The sequence below is a fragment of the Solanum pennellii genome, chromosome 1 (assembly GCF_001406875.1).
Source record: "Solanum pennellii chromosome 1, SPENNV200".
Classification (NCBI taxonomy): domain Eukaryota; kingdom Viridiplantae; phylum Streptophyta; class Magnoliopsida; order Solanales; family Solanaceae; genus Solanum; species Solanum pennellii.
The window spans coordinates 6,341,133-6,367,209 of NC_028637.1; the positions used below are offsets into that span (position 1 = coordinate 6,341,133).

At 34.4% G+C, this 26,077-nt stretch overlaps 1 protein-coding gene across 1 annotated transcript in view; it reads left to right on the plus strand.

Moving 5' to 3' along the window:
* Positions 1-10,643, plus strand: part of LOC114076118 — an 11,115-nt gene extending 472 nt beyond the window's left edge. Inside the window, exons 2-4 of the mRNA XM_027914714.1 lie at positions 448-515; positions 7,148-7,259; positions 10,189-10,643. Coding sequence (XP_027770515.1) covers positions 448-515; positions 7,148-7,259; positions 10,189-10,578 — 570 coding nt within the window. The 3' untranslated portion in view covers positions 10,579-10,643. The remainder of the gene's footprint in view (positions 1-447; positions 516-7,147; positions 7,260-10,188) is intronic.
* The last annotated feature ends 15,434 nt before the right edge of the window (positions 10,644-26,077 follow it).

A 26,077-nucleotide genomic window follows, 5' to 3' on the forward strand; every position in this document is an offset into this window, starting at 1 on the left:
TATATATATATATATATATATTTATTTATTTATATGTATGTATATATATATACACACATTCTACAAACTCTATAACTAACATCTTCTCTTATATGATATATATAACGTGATTTCTTTTGTATATGCTATTAAAAAAGGCCGAGATCCCACGTCAAGTGAATTACATCTATATGTTCATACACATGGACATCATGGAAAAACATTTGTTGGTGAGCGTTCTCGAGATTCCATGTAAATCTAAAACTTGGCGGTGTTTCGATTCTTTCCTACTGCAGCTTATGGTGCATTTTTTTCCTGTTTCAAAGTGTATTTGTTGTTGTTGTTTGGTATAGTTCTAATGATGTTTTGAGAATTTTCGGTGCGATTGTAGTATCATTTTAGAGAGAAACTATTGCCACTATTTTGAGGTTTTTCTGGTGCAGTTTTAGTGTTTTAATGTGATTCTAGTGTTGTTTTACTGTGGCTCTAGCTTCCAGAAGTCATTCACTGATGAACTTAGCGCTTGTTGGGGTGAGGTGATAGGGAGGGGGATTTCCTTGAATAGTTAGTTGTTATTGTCTGTGTGGTACAAGTCCCAATTAGAATATAACTATTGACCATGTGGGTGTAGCAAAGAGTCCAAATCCCATTGTTTCATAATACATATACTCTGGGGAACTACTTTTACTTGTGTGGGTATAATTATATGTTGCTAAGAATACAAGATCATGCTTAAAACTATTGCATTTCTACTTGACACCTATTGTAATAAGATATAGCTCATCTTGACATGATCTTCTCTTGGGGTGGATGTTGTTAGCAATTACTTGGCTACCCACTGTTTATTACCACAGACACAATAATTGGTACACCAGATAGAGGTGCGTCTTTCGTCAAGTACATTATTTGATTTGATGGTATTGATAATTTCTCTTAAAGGGTATGTCAAATTCTAGACAAATGGTGTACACATCTATGAATTCCATTTTCCTCGTAGAAGTAGAGAAGTCAACATGTGAAGTATTTTATTTCTATCAGTTTGCTCAGTTTCAAAGGGATGCCTCATCCTGCACTCACATATACTACTTTATGTTTGTAAAGAGCAGCTGATATATTTTAAAGAATCATATGGAATAGTATCAAACTTAACTGAAAGGGACATCTTGTTGGGCTTTGTGGAGGCTTGTGAGCCGGCCCGACCCATTACTGAAACCCTAGGTTAACCATTTGGCTTTCCTATAAATATGATCCTTGTATTTGTAATTCTAGAGCAGCACAAGTGAAATAAAAATCCTCCTGTTACAGTCGTGGAGTAGGGAAACCGAACCACGTTAAATTCTTGTGTGTCCCGTTTGTGTTCCGTTTCTCTTTTCTCTAGATTATTTGTGTGTGTTGTGTGTTTAATTCCCAACAATTGGTATCAGAGCGAGGTTTCAACAACATTGTAACACAAACTGTGAGAAATTGTCACCTAGGGTTCTTGTGTGAAGAACTGTGTGCAGGGAGGAGTAGCCGCCGTTACCGTGTGGGTAACCTCAAGCAGCAGCCGGCTAGGAGAACCGCGCAGGGTGCGAACAGCCGTCGTCCGTGTGCTGTCCGTCGCGCCGTTCCGTTGGCCGCCGCGTCGAGGAGCCTCAGATCCAGCCGCGAGCGTCCAGATCGTGAGCATCGTCCAAATCGCCGCCCGCTGTCTGTAGACGCCGTTAAGGGAATTGCCGAAGTCCTTTGAGATGGCAGAAGATGGGAAGTTCCGAATTGAGAAGTTCGATGGTACAGATTTCAGTTGGTGGAAGATGCAGATTGAAGATTTGCTGGTTCAGAAAGATTTGGACGTAGTGTTGGGTGACAAGCAAGGAAAATTGTCTGATGCAGAGTGGGCAGTTTTGGATCGGAAAGCTATGTCAGTTATCCGACTCTCGTTGACCAAGAATGTTGCGTTCAACATTCTTAAGGAGAAGACAGCGAAAGGCATCTTGGAAGCCTTGTCTAACATGTACGAGAAGCCATCTGCAGCAAACAAAATTTTTCTGATTAGAGAGTTGGTGAACACAAAGATGAAGGAAGGCAGTTCAGTTACCGAGCACATCAACTCATTGAATTCGATCTTAGCCAGACTTTTGTCAGTTGGCATTAAGTTCGATGATGAAGTTCAAGCTTTACTACTGTTATCATCATTGCCTGACAGTTGGTCCGGAACGGTTACAGCAGTTGCCAGTTCAGTGGGACCTAATGGATTCACCTTTGAGAAGATTCGTGATCTCGTTCTTGGCGAGGATGTCAGAAGAAGGAGTTCTGGAGAATCATCAGGTGATATGCTAAACGTCGTCAGAGGCAGAGGAAATAACAGAGGTAGTGGGAGCAGGAACCGAAGAAGGAGTCAGTCAAAGGCTCGGGATGGCTCAGGTGTAACATGTTGGAACTGCAAGGAGGTGGGGCATTTCAGGAATCAATGCCAGAAAGACAAACAAGTCAACATTGCAGAAGACAGCGTCAACGAGGATTTGTTTATCTGTTGCGCGGAGAGCAATGTGGATTCCTGGGTCATGGATTCTGGTGCTTCTTTTCACGCTACCCACAGCAGTGAAGCATTGCAGAATCTGGTTATTGGAGACTTTGGAAAGGTAAGGCTTGCAGACGATAGAGCTCTTGATGTTACGGGCATGGGTGACATGGTGCTGAAGACGCCAGTCGGTTTCTGGACCTTGAAGGATGTCAGAGTTGTTCCAAGCTTGACGAAAAGTTTGATTTCTGTTAGGCAGTTGGATGAACAGGGACATCATGTGAAGTTCGGAAATGGGCAGTGGAAGGTCGTGAGGGGCAATCTTGTCATGGCTCGTGGAACAAAAAGAGGATCGTTGTATATTGTCGGATTACCGTCTGAGGGAGTGACCGTCCCAGTTCAGAAGAAAAACAAAGTCCGGTTCACAGAATCTCGTGGGCAGAAGAAGGTTGTCTTTGCAAGAAAGAAACCCAGAGCCACAGGTCAGATTCAGGATGAACGAGCAAGGAAAGGTTCAGGAAGACCAGTCAGAGGCGTTCGTGGCAGTGGGAGCACCGGCCGTGCTTCAGCCAAGGCTCCTAGAAGACAGTGGGTCAAGAGAACCAGTATTCCAGCTGTTGATACGTCTCCAGAAAATATCTTGCTGAGTATGGAGAGTGTTTGTTCTCAGGGAGTTCTAGGATCCGGCAGTTCGTGTCTCAAGTGGGAGCCGGTAGGGACCGAGGACGAGTCAAGGGCAGTTTCAGCCGTGACTGATGTGTTGAAGCTTCGGGGAGCTTCAACGGGCCTTTCAGTTGACTGATGAGAAGGCCGCTGTAGCAGGAGAGAGTTGAAAAAGATTACTAGACATACAAGTGTTCTAAGTGGATGACAGTTGAAATTCTTCAAGCCTCCAAGTGGGAGATTGTTGGGCTTTGTGGAGGCTTGTGAGCCGGCCCGACCCATTACTGAAACCCTAGGTTAACCATTTGGCTTTCCTATAAATATGATCCTTGTATTTGTAATTCTAGAGCAGCACAAGTGAAATAAAAATCCTCCTGTTACAGTCGTGGAGTAGGGAAACCGAACCACGTTAAATTCTTGTGTGTCCCGTTTGTGTTCCGTTTCTCTTTTCTCTAGATTATTTGTGTGTGTTGTGTGTTTAATTCCCAACACATCTTTATTCTTAGTGTTTCTGCCACTCTCTACACTGTACTAAGCATGACTTTGTGTATTTTCTGCATTTTCCTTCAAAATTTGGTTTGTTCCATACCATTAATGCTTTCTCATTTTCTCTACTTATTATAGGAAAAATATGAAGAAATATTAAAGGAAAAAACATTGTCTGAATCTGATATTGATCAATATGAAGCATATTACCAAGCTGCGGGAGGAGAAAAGAAAAAAAGAATATACGGTCTTGGATCTGAAGCAAAAAATTACTATGGGCAGAAATTTTGTGGGTCATCATCATTACCACATCCATTTACTTAATCAATATCGACAACAAATATCGAAGACTTTGTAAAGAAAATGATGTCTGCACTAACTAGTCATCTTGTTCCTATTATTGTTGAGCAGGTGAGAGCATCGATTACTCCATCCATCGTTTGCGGCGCTTATGCCTTCTGCTAGTAATGTGGACGAGGCTAATACCTCTATTTCAAGTTGATACCTCCGCAACTTCAGTTTTTGATTTGTCATTCTTTTTGGAAACTAGAAATTGCGCTTAATAATATTTTGATGAACGTGGGTTCATTTAAGAGTACTTGATAGTTTTCTTTGGATATTTTTAACCAGAAATATGTTGTTTTGGAGTTTTCTATTTATATATTATGAATCGTCTATGAGTATTATATAATATGAATGTTTGTTAATTTTGGAGTATTTAGTAATTTTAATTTAATATATTTCAGCAGCGCAAAAGAACAATTTTAGCAACAAATTTAGCAACTATTTGGTCGTTGCTGTAAAAAGAATGTTGGCGACGGATCAATGACGAATTATTAAAGGCCTAATATGTTGTTACAAAATATGTTGCGACGGAAATTTTGTTGCAAATTTATCCAAAATAACGAAATGAATTATGAAATAAGCAACAAAACTATATGAATATAATGACGAATCTTTTCGTCGCTAAAATTGAGACGAAACATCATTTTTCGTCATAGAATTATGAAATTAGCAACAAAATTATATAACTATAATGACGAATCTTTCCGTTGCTAGCATATGGCGACGGAAGTTATTCTTCACTAAGACGTCGCTAAACTTGTGACAGAACTCATTCTAATTTTTCAACCTTCATAAACTTTTGAGCTTTCTACATTGATCAAAATGCGGATAAAACTTTTGAGCTTCTTATGTTGATAATTTATTAACGTAAGAAGCTCAAAAGTTTTATGAAAGTTGAAAAATTAGAATATAACTTCTTAATTAATTTCCAAACAAACTCTTATAACTTATTCGAAGATGCACATTTATTATATTGTATTTATATCTGATATGATTTTTGCTTAGTATTTTAATTAATTGAATACTAAATATTTTATAATATTTTAATTTACTAAAAGGATAAAATGGTAATTCAATTTTCACACTTTTAACCTTTTTACATTTAATAATCTATTATTAGATTAGATTAGATGTGTCCGCTCCAAACATACAATCACGTTATAAAGATAAAACGTTACTCATATAACGTTATATAGCTATTTTACAGAATTTAAATCTAAAGTGGCATGATTGGATTGTTAAGAAACGTTATTGTGAGTAACGTTTTAGGAGAAAAACGTGACTTGAAGTAGCGTATAAAATTCGTTACTCATAGAAACGTTTTCAACATAAAACGTTATTGTCTGTAACTTTTTCAGCTTAAAACGTTACTCAAAATAATGTTTCTCAACTTAACGCCGTCAGCACACATCTGAATTGTTAAAAAATAATATATACCCTAAAACTTTACTTTGGAATACGTTTACTAGTTTTGTAAAAAAATTTAAAAATGTACTATTTTGATAAATTGCTTTAAATAATGACTTAATTTGGTCAATATATCATATTACAATCACATGACATAGTGTGTCTATTCTACTTTGTAGCATGAACAAGAAATTACAATAGTTTGGTCATGGTTATTTTTCATAGTTCTTATAATATTTTCATTTCCTTAATCTTTTTTTTCTTACTTTATTATTAGTATAGTATAACTGTGTCTCTGGGATTTCGAGCATAGGTTGAGGGGGTACTCGTGCATTTTCCCTATTAAAAATATAGATTTCGAAACTGAAGAGGTGCGAATTATTGAAATGTGGCCATTTAATATAGAAAAATGATGGGAAAAAATAACACAACTTCTATGTCATATATATGCAAAGTTAAATTAGAGTCTCAATATCTAAAAGTGAAAATCAGAAAAACATATAAATTATTTATAACAGCTATTTCAATTAATTTAGAATGCTTGTGATCTCAAAAGAAAGGAGAAAAATAGAATGTCAAGTGGTAATTGATCTATGTTTTTTTGGATAATGACTTATCATTCAATCAAATGTATCATTCAACCTTATTGGAATATAATCTCAAGTGATGATGGATAATATTAGATTAATTAAAAATATATGCACATAAATGATATAATTTTACAAAATAATATGTATTAATGTCCATAAGTAGACTAAATTTGACTTTTTCTACCAGTATATTTATCAATCTCATTGTTTTTGGCCTTATTATTTGTTATACACCTATAAAATTGATATTACAATCTAAAATTCAGCCCAAACCCATGTAAATAATTAGTAGTAACAATTACTAAAAGTTGAAACATAAATTAATCAAAGAAAGAAACTTGAAAAAGGAACTTACTGTAATGACAAGATGGTCTTGAACAAAAATGCAGTATTACTTTTTATAAATCCATATATGGTGACCATTCATCTTCTATTACAACTCTTAGTTTTTTTCCTTTATTAAATCAATAAAGATCCAAACTTCAAAAAAAGTGAAAGAAAAACCCTTACACTTCTCCCTTTGTTGAAGCAATATAAGTTCAAACTTCGTAAAAAGTGAAAGACGACTCTTCGTGTGTGTGTGTGTATATATCTATATCTATATATATATATATATATATATATATATATATATTCCTCATAAAGATATAATAATAATGTTGAATATAATATTATAATTAATGAATATTTGCATTTTATCTACAAACACTACTAAAAAAACAACTTTTAGCGACGGATATTAGCGACGAACGCTATTCCATCACTATATAACAATGGATTTGCAACAGAATTACCATTTTGTCACAAAATTGACAATTAATTTTTTGAGTAATAATATAGCGACGGATTCACAACGGAATATTTATTGTGTCACTAAATGTTAGCGTGAAATTTCGGTGCCTAATATTTTCTACGGATTTAGTAACAAAGTACACGCGACAAAATCAATAAATATCGGGCGACGGAATTTGAGACGAAAAAATGTTGCTAGATTTTTTGATATATTTTTATAAAATTTATATTGCTTAGTGAAGAAAATATCCATCATTATATTTTTTTCTAAATAAATACATTAATTTGAAAGCGTCGAATGTTAAAATCCGTAGTAAAATATTTTAAAAGACATATATTCTAGGGCACAAATTTATTTTAACATTTTCAACCTCCCGCTCCAAAGAAGCCTCTCTCAAACTCCATCTCCATTGAAGTTTTCTTGTCTCGCTCCAAGCTCCATTGAAAACTTTCCAAGTCTTGTTGCAAGCTCCATTTATGTTTTCCAAGTCACCATTGTAAGTTCAATCTCCCATCTCAATTTCAATTTCGTTTAGCTCTCCATCTCAATAGGGTTGTGGTATTCTCAAAATGGGTAGTTTAGACTTTTCTTTTTGCAAAATAAGAACCACAACTCGTTTCTGCATATGGATGTTAGATTCACTGGATTTGGGTATCAATGGCTTCACTTGAAAAAATCATTGTTTTCTAGTTTAACTCGTCTTATGAAAATAGCGATTTTGGAGGTTTGGTTGTATGAAAATATGATATTTTAACTCTTAACTCTTTCCATTTCATTTAGCTTGATTGCTTCAAGTAGGATTCAGATTTTCTCAAAATAGGTTTTTTTTTTTTATAGAAATTTAACTGTTCTGAAAATAGGTTTCTCTAGAAACTATGTTTTCCTTAAAATGCCATGAGGTTTATAAGAGAAGAAAATTATATTAATTATATTTTCCCTTAAATGAGAGTAATCAGTAAATATTTACACACTGAGCAACACAAAGAAAGGAGAATAGTTTTAGTACGACGTACCTGTTGAGAGCTGCCTTAAATCTTTTTAACTTTCAAGTATTTCTCTGATTGATGATATTGAGTAATTATCTTATGTTGATGCTTGCTGAAGTTATCTTCCTCTGTCTGTTTTTTCAGAAAATAAAACAAAAATTAGATTCATTGCTTAATATTGTATCATTGACTGATTACTCTTAACCGTCATAGAGAGTAGTACATTTAGAAGGAAACATACTGTCTAGCAGTAAATGATCATTTTGACAAGGGTGACTTTTTTATCCAAAATGTTGACTCAAGCTCATCTTAAGCAAATGTTTGCTCGTAATGTAACTTATGTTGTGAATGTCCACAATTTGATAGATTATGTTAATGAACAAACTTGACAAGACTTTATTTTTTTATTAGAGTTGTATGGAAATATCGTTCTGATGATTTACTATAATGTTGCATATTGAAATTGTATAGAGATTAATAACCAAGGATCATAGTTAGATTTGAAAGTCGAATTCATCGTATATGCATAATACAAAAGTTTCTACATTTTATTTTGTATGTATTTTTGTCACAGCTGCATTCTATACATTAGTTTAAAAAAAAACTAAAAGAATGAAGCATTGTCTAGTGCTTAAAAACTATTTCTGTTTGATTTTGGTACTCTGACTAAGATGGTCAACAAAAGCGGACTCTTCTTTAGATGAAGTTTTTGTATAGGCTACTGAAAAAAAAAGTCGAGATCCTATGCCAAATGAATTACACCTGCATGTTCATACACAAGGACATGATGGGAAATCATCTGTTAGTGAGCGTTCCCGAGACGTCTATGTAAGTCTAAAACTCAGAGGTGTTTCGGTGCTTTCCTACTTTTGTTTGTGGTGCAATTTTAGTCCTGTTTTAAAGTGTATCTATTGCTGTTGTTTGATATAATTCTAATGATGTTCTGAGACTTTCCGATGTAATTTTAGTGTTGTTTTGACGTGATTCTAGTGTCGTTTTTTTTTGTGCAATTATAGTTCTGTTTTAGAGAGAAGCTACTGCTACTATTTTGGTGTAATTTGAATATTGTTGTTTGAGGCTTTTTTGGTGCAATTTTGGTGTTGTTTTGGTCAGGCTAGTAAGTGTCATGCCATCATGAATATTACTGTTGTTATTTTCGTTAGGCTAGTAAGTGTCCTGCCATACGCTTCCTGGTGGGTTGAACCCTTCTTGATAAGTTGTTGTTGCAATTAGAATGGTTATCACAAGAATAGTGTCTCTTACTTTTCGTGGACAATCTTCGGTTTTATTATAATTCAAGAAATCGTGAAACTTCATAACACTAGATCGAGGCTGGTCCCTTGTTTGTTCACTCTCGGATTGTTCATTTGATGGATCTTGAACTGGAACAACCAACAAGTTTCTTGTTCAAAGATACTTGCCTCATACTGCTTAGTAGAGACAGCAAGATGCAAAACAGTGTTTCCTTGTATATCATTGTTGTTTAAAAGATCATACTTATTAAAATCTTTAGCTTGTCAAGTAATAAATTGAATGCTTAAAACTGATGATTCTTGACAACTAAATGAAGGCATGTCTCTCCATGAGTAGTCACTTTTCTGTTGAGTCTGGCAAAGACACAGGAAGCTCCTTCATGACATGTTCTCTACCTTTGATTACTGCATATTAATACCTCAGAATCATGAATAAGCACCAATAACTACCTAACTTCTTCTTATATAAGTTTTGATAGATAACTTTACAGCTTTTGCATCTAGAAGAAATGAATGACCTGTAAATTTTAGCCTCTGTTGTTTTTTTGGATGTGCACCTTATTGGAGTATTCAAAAGTTCACAGCTCCATCTGAAGTTTTCTCATTTTCTATGTACACTTTCTGTGTTTATTCACTTTGTTTTCACAGGGCTATAGAAAGGTAATAATAAATAGGTAGATGATAAGTGTCTTTATGGAACCTGATTTTGTAGAAGTACGATTCATTTTTTATTTTTACCGATCTCCGTGTAATGATTTCAAACAAAATAACTCTGAAGTCACACACGTCCAACTTCTTTTCATATTTTCCATGTTTTTGTAGAATATCATGTATTGCAAAATTTTAAAATTATAGGTGGAGACTTAGTAAGTGTGTTACAATCTCGATGATGCTCGATTGAATCCTGGTGGCCTTTATGGTTGAAGATCTATTTGTCCTTCTAAAATTTTTTATGGTTTATGGTCGAAGATAGGGTAGTAGAAGAATGACATGAACTTTTATATGTTGATAGATTATTATATGCACTTGGAACTAGATAGCCTATCTTGCTGCAACAACACAGTTCTTTCCTAGGAAAACAAAGGACATGTCTTTTAAGCTTAAAAGCTTCTGTATTTTTCTGCATTTTCCTCTAAAATTTGTTTTGTTCCCTATATTTAATGTTTTTTCATTTTCTCTGTTATAGAAAATATATGAAGAAATATTACGGGAAAAAGTAACATCTCAAACTGATATTGATCAATGTGAAGCATATTACCAAGCCGTGGGGGGAGAAAAGAAAAGAAGGATATATGGTCTTGGAGCTCAAGCAAAAAATTACTATGAACAGAATCTTTGTGGCTCATCATCATTACCACCTCCATTTTCTCAATCAACATCGATAACAGATATGAACGAGTTTGTAAAGCAAATGATGGCTGCACTAACTAGTCATCTTGTTCCTATTATTGTTGAGCACGTGCAAGCATCGATTACTCCATCCGCCAATCCATTGATTGTGACAATCAAAGTGTCTCCTGCTACTAATGTGAATGAGGTTGATACCATAATTTCAGGTGACGACCGTATCCCTTAGTCTCCCACAACTTTAGTTTTTGATAATGTCATTTTTTTTTGGAAATTACAAATTGCATAGTAATATTTTGATGAATGTAGGTTCATTTAAGAGTACTTAATGGTTTTCTTTGGATATATTTAACTAAAAATATGTGGTTTTGGAGTTTTCTATTTATATTATGAATCGTCCATCAGTATTATATTATAGTATATTAATATTTGTTAATTCTGGAGTATTTAGTAATTTTAATTTATTTTATTTGAGCAGTGCATATTTAAAAAACCAAATAAAATAAATTTTAACAAAAAATTTAGCGACTATTTGGTCGTTGGTATGAAAACAATGTTGGCGACATATCAGCGACGAATTATTAAAGGCCTAATATGTTGTAAACAGAATATGTTGCGATGGAAATTTCATCACAAATTTATCCAAGATAACGAAATGAATTACGAAATTAGCAACAAAATTATATAAATATAATGACAAATCAGTATGTCGCTAACAAGTGGTGACAGAAATATTTCGTCACTATGACATCGCTGAAATTGTGACGGAACTCATTTTTTGTCACTAAGAGCTTACTAACGAGCGTAATAGAAACAATCAATAATTCGTTGCTAATCCATCACTAATCATGATTAGTGACGGATTTTCATCATATAGTGACGGATTGTGTCCGTCGCTAACACAGTTTTTTAGTAGTGAAATATTATTACTTTACAAGGACATCTTCGTAATTCAACTTTTAACTTGAATGCTTCTCACTTATAATATGATATGATATGATATGATATGATATGATATGATGACTAGTTGAATCTACCACCAACCCGATCTTGTTTATTAAGAAGACTTTTATTTTGGTTTGTTCTTATGTTGTCTTGGGTTATTTACATATGACTATGAGACCCTTATTTATAATTGTTTAGGGATGATTCTAGATACTAAGGATGTTAGACTATTCTAATTGTTTTTTACAAATATCTAAAATATCTAATGCTCTAGACTGTCTAGATTTTTCTTAATTACAAATATCAAAGATATTTACTCTCCAAAATTCTAGAAAGTTCTACTAAATATCTAAGATATTTTCTGCACCTCCAAAAAATCAACTTTCATTTTACACAAAAATCTCTCGGCGCATGTTAGTGGTGAAACTACGTGCGCCGAGGTATTCTTCCTACTACGACCAGAATGGGAAAGCAAAAGAAGAACAAGATAAAACTCTTGGATGTTAAGCTAGTTATTGTCCATCAGAGATCTGTGAAAAATTAAAATTGAGTTTCCGGAGGTACAAAAATATGTTAGATATTTAGTAGTACTTTCTAGAATTTTATAGAGTAAATGTTTTTGATATTTTTACTTAAGAACAATCTAGATAGTCTAGAGTATTAGATATTTAAGAGAGATATTTATAAAAATGATTAGAATAGTCTAACATCCTTAGTATCTAGAATCATCCCTACACAAGTATAAATAAGGGTGTCATAGTCATTCATAAATAACCCAAGAGAACCTAAGAACAAACCAAAATAAAAGAGTCTTATTTCACATTATTATTTTCAACTTCAATGTTATTTGGAAGTGATAATAATACGAGCTTTCTAAATATCAAGAACTGGGAAATTAATCCTTGTAAGTGGTTATATTATCTAGGAGCAAAACCTCTATGTTGGTGAGATTCTGTAGAGGTCTAGGAATGGTCCCTATGAGATTGCATGATCTCATGTCCAATTCAACATGTGAAGTTATATAGCTAAATGATTGAGTCTTTTTCTGTGATTTCTCTATGCCTAATGCGAAAACACACTGTTTTATGTACAAGCCGCTACCATATCGTGTAAAAAGAACTTTCTACTTGTTTTCTTTTGGCTCAAAACCTAACCAATAGTAAAGGAGAGATCGATCAACATTTAGTTTGGGTAGATTAGTAATATGTTTTTCTTACTCTCAAACTTACGTTAGTTGTCACGATCCAAATTCACAAGTCGTGATGGCACCTATGTTCCCAACCAATAGGTAAGCCAACCAACATATTTTAACAAACTTAACTAACTAATGAGTAAAAAGACAAACAATTAGCAAATCTCCAACACTGAGTTCCTTATAAGTAAGAATGCGGAAAACTGAAAAAGATATGCAACCCAAGAATTGGTGTCATAAGTACAAGAGCTTCTAAAATACTATGCAAGTCTGAAACTAAAATGACAAATCTAACATAAGGGATATCCTGTCTGAATACTGAATAACAAAATAAGTAAAAGATAGAGGGAGGTGTGGGCCACGGAGCAGCCAAGCAGCTCACCATAACTCCAAGAAACTGCTCCTTGAAATATGCTCCTACTCGGAATCGAATCTGCACCACAAAGAGTGCAACAACTGTAGTATGAGTATGAAATCACGTGTACCCAGTATGTCTCATTGACCGACAACGAAGAAGTAGTGACGCGAAGAAAAATAAATTCTTAAATTATACAAGTATATATATACTACACTTACTATTCAAGTTTCATCAATAAAGGTAATCAAACATCAAGTACTTTCCAACCACCAAACAAAACACATAATCATCAAGAATGAATGATGTGATGAAATGCAATGCAATATGATACCATGAAATGATATGTCTCAGAATACCAGTACTCACTCAACCGTATTTACATGATACTCCTCGGAAATACATCGAGAGTTCATGACCCATGGGGGACTCGCGAGGTCCATATACCGACGCGGACGATCTCCACGTGTCTGTACGGACGATCTCAACGCACTATCATAATATCAAACAATTTCCGCATGGACGATCTCTACGTGCCCAAATTACAATCTTAACATCTCACCATCCCCAGCACGGACGATCTCCACGTGCCCAACTTATACTCAATCTCATGTCAATGCATGTACACAATATTATTTCAATATAAGGGGATAATGATGCATCTCACTCAATCAATATCAACATAATACATAACCACCTCAATTATCACAACTATACAGGTGTAATAAATAAAACACAAACACACAATAATTTCAAGTCAATAATGTATCAGCTAATGTCCATATGCTTTGGAAATTCTCAAATTACAATCCGCATTCTATAGTAGTAATTTTCTGTTTTATAACACCGGTACTCGTAACAATGTCCGTCACACCATTGATACACCCCCATCTTTCGCCCTTACCCCTTTGTCTATTTTCATTTTTAATCTTTTATTAGGAAAACGTCCTTCAACAAGTCTAAAAAGTCTTAATATACCTCAAGTGCCGAACTAGTGCCTCGAATTCTCAAGGTAGTTCCTTCCGTTTTCGCAAAATTTTGGAACATTCACGATCTACCAATGATGCAATATTCGTAAGTAAGCGAGTTTGTAGACATTCAAATCATTATATGTCTATCATAGACCCTAAAACTCACTCATATTTCTAATCTAGCTCCAAACCTTGATAAAATTTGTATGCCAAATTTATCATATTTGCTAAATTTGAAGCCAAGAATTTAACTTTAACCTCTTCAAATACCCTAGAATTCAATGTTAAATCATATAATATACACCTAATAATTAATTACCTATCTCATTATATCAAAAACTTTATCTTAATTTAATAAAATAAATACAAATAAGAATCAATTGAGAGAATTAAAGAATACAGTAGTGTCGTGAACACATTCTTTCTTTTCTTCAAGTGCATACAGTCAATTGTCTAACTTTTTAAGAAATTATACATATAAATGCATAATGTGTCCAATGATTAAGAATTCGTTGGCCTCATTACCTCAATCAACCCTATGCCACTATGATATTTAATATAATATGCACTCCAGCAACTACCCTAGGACTTAATCACCTCTAAAAACTTATTTTATTATATTACTACAAGTGAAACATATCATTTTATATAATCATTACTGAATCTGGATTGGTTTACCTGGAAATAAATGTTCTCCGTAGCAGTTTGGTTCCTCTCGTCTCCATACAGGTTGTTTCTAACCTTTATTTCTGTATTCTTAAATAACCTACTAATATATCTTAATTTTATGGGTCAAATGGTAAGGGCTATCAAATAAATATATGAATTTGACCCATTTACTATTCAAATATTAATTATAAAATAGATATATGTATCAACTAGTACTCCTGGTTACCGAATAGTTTAAAGAATACCCCTTTAAATTTTCAAAAGGAGTCAAATAGTCTTAGTTCTCAAAACGACTTAGTGGGTCGTTACATCACCTACCACTTAAACAAATGTTCGTCCTCGAACGGATAAAGAAAAGAACTCACCTGAACGTTCAAAAAGCCGAGGATATTTACTCCTCATGTCTGACTCTGTCTCCTATGTAGCTTCCTCCGAGGGACGATACTTCCATTGAATCTTTACTGAAGCAATCTCTTTCGACCTCAACTTCCGAACTTTCCTATCCAAAATGGTAACCGACTACTCCACAAAAGTCAAATTCCGATCAAGTGAGCACCACCCTGATGATACTTCTTTAGCATCGAAATATGAAATAGAGGATGGATACCTGACAAACCAGGTGGCAAAGCCAACTGATACGCCACCTCACCAATATGCTCCACAATCTCGAAAGGACCAATATACCTTGGGCTCAACTTTCCCTTGTTTCCAAATCTCATCACACCCTTCAATAGAACCCTCTCTCCAACCATAAACTCCAAATCACGAACCTTCTTATCTGCATAACTCTTTTGCCTACTATGAGCAATGAGAAGTCTATATTGGATCAACTTGACCTTGTCCAAGGACTCCCTCAACAAATCTATACCCCACGGTCTAACCTCAAATGCTTCAAGCCAGAGATCGACATCTCCTACCATACAAAGACTCAAATGGTGTCATCTCAATGCTCGAATGATAACTATTATTGTAAGAAAACTATGCTAATGGCAAGAACTGATCCCAGTGACCACTAAAGTCAATCACACACGCTCGCAACATGTCCTCAAGAACCTGAATAGTTCGCTCAAACTGACCATCAGTCTGAGGGTGAAAGGCTGTACTAAGATCCCCCGAGTGCCCAACTCTTTTTTCATAGACCGCCAGAAATGAGATGTAAATTTCGTGCCATGATTTGAAATAATAGATATAGGAATCCCATGCAAACGAACTATCTCTCGAATATAGATCTTGGCTAACTTCTCTGAGTTATAGATAGTCTGAACTGGTACAAAGTGTGCAGACTTAGTCAGTCGATCCACGATGACCCATATAGCATCAAACTTACCCAAGGTACGAGGCAACCCTACCACAAAGTCCATAGCAATGAGCTCCCACTTCCACTCAGGTATGTTCATCCTCTGAGTCATACCTCCAGGCTTTTGGTGTTCATGCTTCACTTGCTGACAATTTAAACAACGAGATACAAAATCAACTATGTCACTCTTCATACGACACCACAAATAATGTTGCTTCAAGTCACGATACATCTTAGTAGACCCTGCATGAATAGAGTATCTCGAACTATGGGCCTCCTCCATGATCAATCTAGTCAAATCACCTGTCTGAGAAACACAAATACGACTTTTAATCCTCAAAACTCCCCCACTATCAAGAATTGCAGCCTTGGCTTGTCCTTTTAACACCTTGTCTCTAATCTTACATAAATCACCATCATCAAACTATTGAGCCTGAATCTGTTCCAACAAGGATGACCTAACCTCCATATAAGCCAACACCTTACTAGATTCTGAAATATCAAGTCTCACAAAGCTATTGGCCAAGGATTGGACAACCCTAGCTAAAGGACGCTCGTCAACCTATAAGATGGATAGACTACCCATACTTACCGCCTTTCAACTCAAGGCATCTGCTACAGCAGTTGTCTTGCCTGGATGATAAAGAATAGTCATGTCGTAGTCCTTGAGCAACTCCAACCATCTCCACTGCCTCAAATTGAGATCCCTATGCTTGAATATATATTGTAGACTATGATGATCCTTGAACACCTCATAATGCACACCATAAAGATAATGCCTCCAAATCTTCAATACAAACACAACAACTGCCAACTCTAAATCATGAATAGGGTAGTTCTTCTCATGAACCTTCAACTATCTCAAAGCACATGCTATCACCTTTCCCCTCTGCATCAATACACAACCAAGACCAATTCGAGAAACATCACAATATACAACAAAACCCTCTCCCTCTACGGGTAAGGTCAAAATCGGAGCAGTAGTTAATAACGTCTTGAGCTTTTGGAAACTAACCTCACACTCATTAGACCACTAAAAAGTCACCTCCTTCTGTGTCAATCTAGTTAATGGAGATGCAATGGATGAGAAACCCTCTACAAACTGTCGATAATAACCTGCAAGGCCTAAGAAACTCTGAATCTCAGTAACTAAAGCAGGTCTGACACAATCCCTAACTGCCTCAATCTTCTTAGGATCCACCATAATACCCTCCTTTGGACACTACATGTCCCAAGAATGCTACCGAGCTAAGCCAAAATTCACACTTTGAAAACTTTGCATAAAGCTTCTTCTCCTTTAGAATCCCAAGCACAATCCTCAAATATTGATCATGTTCCTCCTTAGTGCGTGAGTATATCAAGATATCATCTATGAAGACAATAACAAAGGATTCCAAATACGATCTAAAAACTCCATTCATCAAGTCCATAAAAGTTGCAGGGGCGTTAGTCAATCCAAAAGGCATCACCAAAAACTCGTAATGTCCATAACGTGTTCGAAAAGTTGTCTTAGGGATCCTCCGTCCTAACCTTCAGCTGATGATAGCCAGATCTCAAATCAATCTTGGAGAAAACTGAAGCACCCTGCAGCTGATCAAATAAGTCATCAATACGAGGTATCAAGTACTTATTTCTGATGGTTACCTTGTTCAACTGTCGATAGTCAATACACATACACATATATTTATCTTTCTTCTTCACAAATAATATTGGAGCACCCCAAGGAGATACACTCGGTCTAATAAAACCTTTGCTCAACAAATTCTGCAACTGCTCCTTCAACTCTTTCAATTTAGCTGGTGCCATACGATAAGGAGGAATGGAAATAGGCTGAGTGCCTGGCTCCACATCAATATAAAAATCAATATCACGATATGGTGGAAGACCTGGAAAATCGGTCAGGAATACCTCTAAAATTTCACTCACCACTGGAATAGACTCAAGCATAGGAGTCTCAATACTTGTATCTCAAATGTGTGCCATGTAAGCCAAACATCCTCTCTGTACCAACTGACGAGCCTTAAGAAATGATATCACACCCATAGGAGGGTGACTAAGAGAACTTCTCCATTCTACTATAGGAATTCCAGGCATAGCTAAAGTGATTGTCTTGGTATGGTATTTAAAATTGTGTGGTAAGAAGATAATCAATCCATACCAAGAATCACATCAAAATCTATCATATCTAAGACCTTTAAATCTGCATGAGTGTCATACCCCATTAAGGTAACAATACATAATCGATACACCCGATCTACAACTACATAATCCGCAACAGGAGTAGAAACATGTATCGACGAATCACACATAGTATATCCAGACTGGGAGCAAAATATGTGAACATATAAGAATAAGTAGAGCCTTGATCAAATAATACATTAGATGGTCGATGACAAATCGGAATAATACATGTGATAACAGCATCTGAAGCCTCAGCCTCTAGCCTACACGAAAAAGCATAACAGTGAGAACGACCTCCCTCAAATTGTGAATCTCCACGACCACCACCTCGACCAGAAGAAGAACCACCTCTACCTGAGTAAGAACCACCTCTACCACTCTGTGCACCACCCCTAGCTGGAGGTTGTGCAGCCCTGAAAGTCGAAACCTAAGAACCTTGATGTAAGCCACCATGCCTGGTCCTAGGACAGTCTCTCACATAGTGTCCCATATCACCACACTGAAAACAACCCCTACGAGATGTAGGATGATGAGAGGAACCTAAATGACCAGAATGCCCTTCACGAACTACAGGTCTAGAAGATGAACCTTGTGAAGTATGCACTAAGCTCGAAGAGTTGTGCCCAGCGTAACCAACCTTAAACGCTGGTATAGCAGCATGAATGAGTCTGCTGAACTGAGGGTGATAACCTCTGCCCAATTAACCTCGACTCCTAGGCGGAGCACCACCATAATCACATGAATAACGAGTCCTCTTGCCCTCACGCTGCTCAATTCCCTCACGCCGAATCATCTCCAACTCCTTAGCAGCATCTACCACTTTTTGGAATGGAACACCAGAAGAAGCAACCTGAGAAACTCCTAGACGAATAGGTATAATAAGCCCCTTAACAAACCTTCTCACTCTCTCAGCCTCTGTGGGAAGTATCATCGAAGCATGCCTAGCCAAGGCATGAAATTTACCCTCATACTCTGTAACTGACATACCACCTTGCTACAAATCCTCAAACTCGGCCCTCTTGCGCTCCCTCGCATTGCGTAGAACAAATTTGGATAGAAATACCTGAGTAAACTGAGTCCAGGATAGTGAAGGGGATCCAGATGTCCTATTACTAATATAATCCCTCCGCCACTACTTGGCAGTGCCAGTTATAAACGGTGTGTAGTGAACTCCATGAGACTCGACTAATCCAAGATTATGCAACCTCTCATGACAACTAACTATAAATTCATATGCATCCTCAGTTAAATCACCAGTATAAGTAGGAGGATTCATTAGTCTGAACCTCCCAAACATCTTTTGATCATCGATGCTCATAGAAGGTCTATTCGCCAGATATGATGCAATATCTGGAAACTCCATACTATCCAAACGAGGAGCTAGAGCATAAGCTGGCTGAGTCTTGGGAGTCTGAGAATCTGGAACAACTATTGGATCTGGAGTCTGACCTCCAACACGGGTCTGTGAGCCATCAGAAGTGATAAGCAAAGCTCTTGCCTGAACCATCCCCTCTAGGATTCCTAACATACAAGCCAAGGTTTCTTGAAGCACTGGGGTGACAATAGTACTGGGTGGAGCCTGAGCTATACCATCCCCCTCGACACGATCTTGCACATCCCCATGAATAACATCTGCATCAGAAGGTACGTTCCTATCACGACCCTGGGTAGTTATTGGTACTTGACCTTCCACAGGTGCTGCAATACTGCCCCTACCCCGACATCGAGCTCGTCCCCTGCCTCTACCTCGGATAGTGTTCCCAGAAGCAGGCGCATGAATAGTATTCTGACCACCACTTGCCGGTGTACGAGTCCTCTCCATCTGAGAAAATGAGATATCAAGATTAGTATCTCCACAAGGTCAAGTGTGCACGATAGTGAATGAAAGAACAAAATTTCCTAAATGTCCTATAGCCTATCGAAGATATGTATGGACGTCTTCATACCGATCCGCAAGACTCTACTTGGCATTGCTCTTGTACTCGTGAGACAGATGAACCTAGGGCTCTGATACCAAATTTTCACAACCCAAATTCACAATTCGTGATGGTACCTATGTTCCCAACCAATAGGTAAGTCAACCAACATATTTTAACAAACTTAACTAACTAATGAGTAAAAAGACAAACAATTAGAAAATATCTAACACTGAGTTCCTTATAAGTAAGAATGCGAAATACTGGGAAAAAAAATATGCCACCCAAAAATTGGTGTCATAAGTACAAGAGATTCTAAAATACTACGCAAGTCTAAAACTAAAATGACAAATCTAAAATAAAAGATATCTTGTCTGAATACTGAATAACAGAATAAATAAAAGATAGAGGGAGGTGTGGGCCACGGAAGCCAAGCAGCTCACCACAACTACAAGACACTACAAACTCTGACTCAAACTGCTCCTCGAGATGTGCTCCTAGTCGGAATCGAATCTGCACCACAAAGAGTGTAACAAGTGCAGTATGAGTACGTAACCACATGTACCCAGTATGACTCATTGACCGACAATGAAAAAGTAGTGACGGGAGTTTATATAAGAAAAAAAAATTCTTAAATTATACAAGTATANAACATGATACTCCTTGGAAGTACATCGAGAGTTCATGACCCATAGAGGACTCGCGAGGTCCATATACCGACACGGACGATCTCCACGTGTCTGTACGGACGATCTCAACGCACTATCATAATATCAAATAATTTTCGCACGGACAGTCTCCACGTGCCCAAATTACAATCTTAACATCTCACCAACTCCAACACGGATGATCTCCACGTGCCCAATTATACTCAATCTCATGTCAATGCATGTAACCAATATTATTTCAATATAAGGGGATGATGATGCATCTCACTCAATCAATATAAACATAATGTATAACCACCTCAATTATCACAACTATACTGGTGTAATAAGAAAACGCAATCACACAATAATTTCAAGTCAATAATATATTAGCTAATGCCCATATGCTTTGGAAATTCTCAAATTACAATCCGCATTCTATAGTAGTAATTTTCTGCTTTATAACACCGGTACTCGTACCAATGCTCGTCACACCATTGATACGAGACCCCCATCTTTCGCCCTTACCCCTTTGTCTATTTTCATTTTTAATCTTTAATTAGGAAAATGTCCTTCAACAAGTCTAAAAAGTCTTAACATACCTCAAGTGCCGAACTCGTGCCAGAATCCTCAAGATAGTTCCTTCCCTTTTCGCAAAGTTTTGGAACGTTCACGATCTACCAATGATGCAATATTCGTAAGTAAGCGAGTTTGTACACATTCATTATATGTCTATCATAGACCCTAAAACTCACTCGTATTTCTAATCTAGCTCAAAACCTTGATAAAATTTGTATGCCAAAATTATCATACTTGCTAAATTTCAAGCCAAGAATTTAACTTTAACCTCTCCAAATACCCTAGAATTCAATGTTAAATCATATAATATACACCTAATAATTAATTACCTATCTCAATATATCAAAAACTATTATCTTAATTTGATAAAATAAATACAAATAACAATCAATTAAGAGAACCAAAAAATACAATAGTGTCGAGACCACGTTCTTTCTTTTCTTCAAGTGCATACGGTCAATTGTCTAACTTTATAAAGAATCATACATATAAATGCATAATGTGTCCAATGATTAAGAATTCATTGGCATCATTACCTCAATCAATCCTATGCCACTTTGATATTTAATATAATATGCATTCCAGCAACTACCCTAGGACTTAATCACCTCTAAAAACTTATTTTATTATATTACTACAAGTGCACCATATCATTATATATAAACATTACTGAATCTGAATTGGTTTACCTGGAAATCAATGTTCGCCGTAGCAGTTTGGTTCCTCTCGTCTCCTGTTTCTAACCTTTATTTCTTTTTTTTTTCTAAAATAACCTACTAATTTTTTTTAATTATATGGGTCAAATGGTAAGGGCTATCTGATAAATATATGAATTTTACCCATTTACTATTCAAGTATAAATTATAAAATAGATATATGTATCAACTAGTACTCCTAGTTATCGAATAGTTTAAAAAATACCCCGTTAAATTTTCAAAATGAGTCAAAATAGTCCTAGTTCTCAAAACGACCTAGCGGGTCATTACATTAGCTTAGCCGCTTTTAACATTTTTTTTTTAAAATGAGGCCAACAGAACAGTGAAGAAGCATTGTTGTAGCCTGTATTGACAATAAAACAGAATAGTAAAGAATTTGAAAATTAATGAATACCATAAACTGGAACTCACAATCATATATCTTGTTACTACCTTTAGCAATAAGTGATATGTTTTGAAAACATATTGTTTTTGCTAAGTAATATTTTAATCTTTCATTACCTTGTGATACAATTGAAAATCTATGTAAAAATAAGAAATCTCAATTAATACTATGAACAAAAAAGTATAAGATTCGATTAGCCTAACATGTCAGGGAGTTTGACGAAGGTTGCATAGTTATTTTAAAATTGTCAGTTAAAAAATTGGAAAAATTATTTATTAATTTAAATTTTATTGAGAAAATTCACATGCTTTCGCACCAAATTCACAGTCCGTCGCCAAAAAAATAATTATGTGTATGTATTACAATGAATGAGAACAGAATAAAATTATAGACGATGCATTGTGCATGATAGAACTATAATGTATCATAATGTTGAAACAAAGGCAACATACATTAGTTTAAGAAACAAAATCAACTAGATACATCAAAAATTTGAATCTATATGCATTAGTAAAGATGAACAACAAAAAAATTGAAAAAAAAAAAGACTTAACAATCTTACCAACGGAAAGCAACAAAGATGTATCGTTCTCAGACTAATTGGATAAGCTCAATATTAAAATATCGAACCTTACAATATAACATTTCTTGTAATGTTTTGTAAGACAAAAATAAACACGTATAAATTATTGTACGCTACATTACAACATAAATATTTTAATATCTCTTATTGATTCTAGTATTAAAAACTTTTTTTAACATAATCAATTGTTACATGAACTATCAAAATTTTCTTTTGATTATAAGACATCAAGGTTAAGACAATATTTTTTTAAAAAATAAATTATGTGATAATCTAATTAGTTTGAGCTTGAAATGTATAATAAAAGGGAAACTTTCCACAATTAAATTAATTATTCCACCAGACCAGTCTTAGCACTACCAGATTATACACAAGTGTTTGAGGTTGAAACAACAAGGTAGTTTGTAGACAGACTTATTGCGTACTTGAGCAAAGTCTTGGCTCAGAAGCATAGAGAAAGAATTCATGGCATTGTTGGAGGCAATAGACAAGTGGGGGCACTACTTGCAATATAGTCATTTTTTTGTAAAGACTAATCATAACAGTCAATAAAAAGATGTGGAAAGATGGAAACTTTGTCCTTTCAAATAATTGTTTAATTCCCAAATCTAGTGTTTCCAGATATCTATATCTACTAATATTTTGGGGCATCCGTAATAAATTTAACAATAAAAATTAGTGAAAGAAAATAGATTTGACCGTTAAAATAATAATATGACAAGGATCAAATATACCCCTATATTAATTTGTTTTTTTAGTATTAGTTTTTGCATTTGTTAGAGGAAAAGTGTATAAGTGGTCATTTGTATGACATTCAGGGTATATATGAATCACTTTCATAACAAGGTGCATATCAACTCTAAATCACAAATTAAGGACTATATTAGAACATTTTCCCTACAATTTTAAATATTATTTTTAAAATAATAGTACACCCATCTTCTTAAAATCCTAGGTTCACCTCTGAACATATCTACACACTCAACATAACAAACTAGAATTGAGGTATCAAATGGTGTGACTTGGGTTTGGAGGGTTGTGTGGTGTTAATAGTATGACTTAATTTTGGATTGAATTTTGGAGAACTTAATTGTTTGGCCATTTGTTTCAACTTCTTAATTATTTTCTCTTTCACAACTCAAAAAATAAAACTTAGGTGATAAATGGCGTGATTTTAAGGGAAAAAGGTCTGATATACCCCTTAACTTTGTCATTTGGAGCTGATATACCCCTCGTTATAAAAGTGGCTCATATATGCCCTTACCGTTATACAAACGGCTCACATATACCCCTGCCGTTACAAAATGACTCACATATACCCTTCATTTAACGGAAGTTAAAAAATTAGTTTTAAATTTATATTTATTACTTCTAATTTTTTAAAAAAGAAAAATTATTTAGGGGTATATATGATTCTTTTATCGAAGTTCAAGGTATATTTTAATTTTTTTCATACATAAATTATCTTTTGACTTCTTTTATTATAATTATTTGAATTTCTTATTCTTTATTTTGTTTTTTTATTTCATTCCTTAGTTTAAGGAATAAAAAATTAAACTATTTTTTTTTTGTGTATTGTAATTTAATTTCGTATTCGAAGAAAAAATTTGGACATCTACAATAAGTTTTACAAAAATATTAGTGAAACATAAATAAATTTGATTATCAAAATAATAATTATAAATTAGTCATTGAAATAAAAAAAAGTCAAAAAAAAATATGTTTGGCGAGCATTAAATTTACTCATATGAGATTATATTTTTTAGAAAAAAATAATATAAATTTAGATTAAAATTATTATTTTTTTCATTTCCGTTAGAGGAAAAGGGTATATATGAGCCATTTGTTTACAAGTAGGGATATATATGAGCCACTTTCATAACAAGGGGTATATCAGCTCTAAATGACAAAGTTGAGGGGTATATCAGACCCTTTTCCCTGATTTTAATTTGAGGATGTTAATTAGCATGACTTGAATTAAATATTAAAAGATTAAAAAATAGGCTCAATCTATATAGTTTGACGATATCAAATAATGTGATGTTAATTGAATTTTGATAAATTAAAAATAAAAATCAATCTATATTATGAATTTGGGATAGCACGATATCTAAATACTGGACTTAAATCTAAATTAAATATCAACATGATAAAAAGTGACACTCAACCTCACAAAAATAATATGGGGACAACAAAACTTTATTTCTCTTTTTTAATTATTTTTTTCATCTATTATTTTGTGGCTAGTCCTTTGTTTTGACTCGTTTCTTTCATTTCCTTTTTTCTTTTACAAACTTATTTTATTTAAATTAGATTTTTGCTCTATATTTTTACTACCTCAAATTTTTATTTAAACAAAATTTAAATTTTTTTAAAATTTATCCATTTAATTTTACTCTTTTCTTAATTTTCAAAATTATTTAAAATAGTATATCAACAAAAATAATATTAATCGAGTTGTATGTAGATTTATTAACCAGTAGTAACTTCACGTTGAAGATCACTCACTTCTAAAAGAACACACATTTTTTCAAGTGACAATACGGCATGTTATTTAACAAAAAAATATAATGTTGAAATCAAAAAATTGATATATTTTCCAAAAATTTTCCTATAGCATCTATCGGTTAATTTAATTTAAATGGAAAAACTATTAGAAAAAAGTTGTAATTTCATTAATCATAGATTTTCATGAATTATGTTTATTTTACATAGAAAAGTCAAAAGGAAAAAAACTTCACTAATTATTCAATAATGTGTGTTAATTTAGTACAACGTAACAAAATAGTAGACCAATGATATTTGTAAATTTTATTTTTCGATAGAACACAACTTTTTAGAAATAATGAGACTTATAATTATCAAATGTTGAATTCACTTTTGATTAAATTCATTTAAGTTTATAAATGAGTTAGTTAGTGACTCGTCTAAAAGTTACTTAACTTAAATGAATTATGTTGAAAAAATCAAAAACAAGATACAGTCCCATACAGTCAATTTTTATAAAAGTTATTTTAAAGAGATATATGACTTTATATTTTTATTAAGTTGTACAAGATTTGTTTTCATCTGTTATACCGGCTATATATAACAAAATTTATATATATATATCATGGATCAATGTATCATCCCAACTTGTAGATGAATAATCGAGAGGATCGAAGTGAGCTAGGTTAATAAATGAGTGGATCAATAACTACAACAAAATTGAATGGATTGGATGAATTATGTTTGATATGGACTACTTTTATGGATAATTTATGAAAATCTCACTAGTTTAGGAGCTAATATA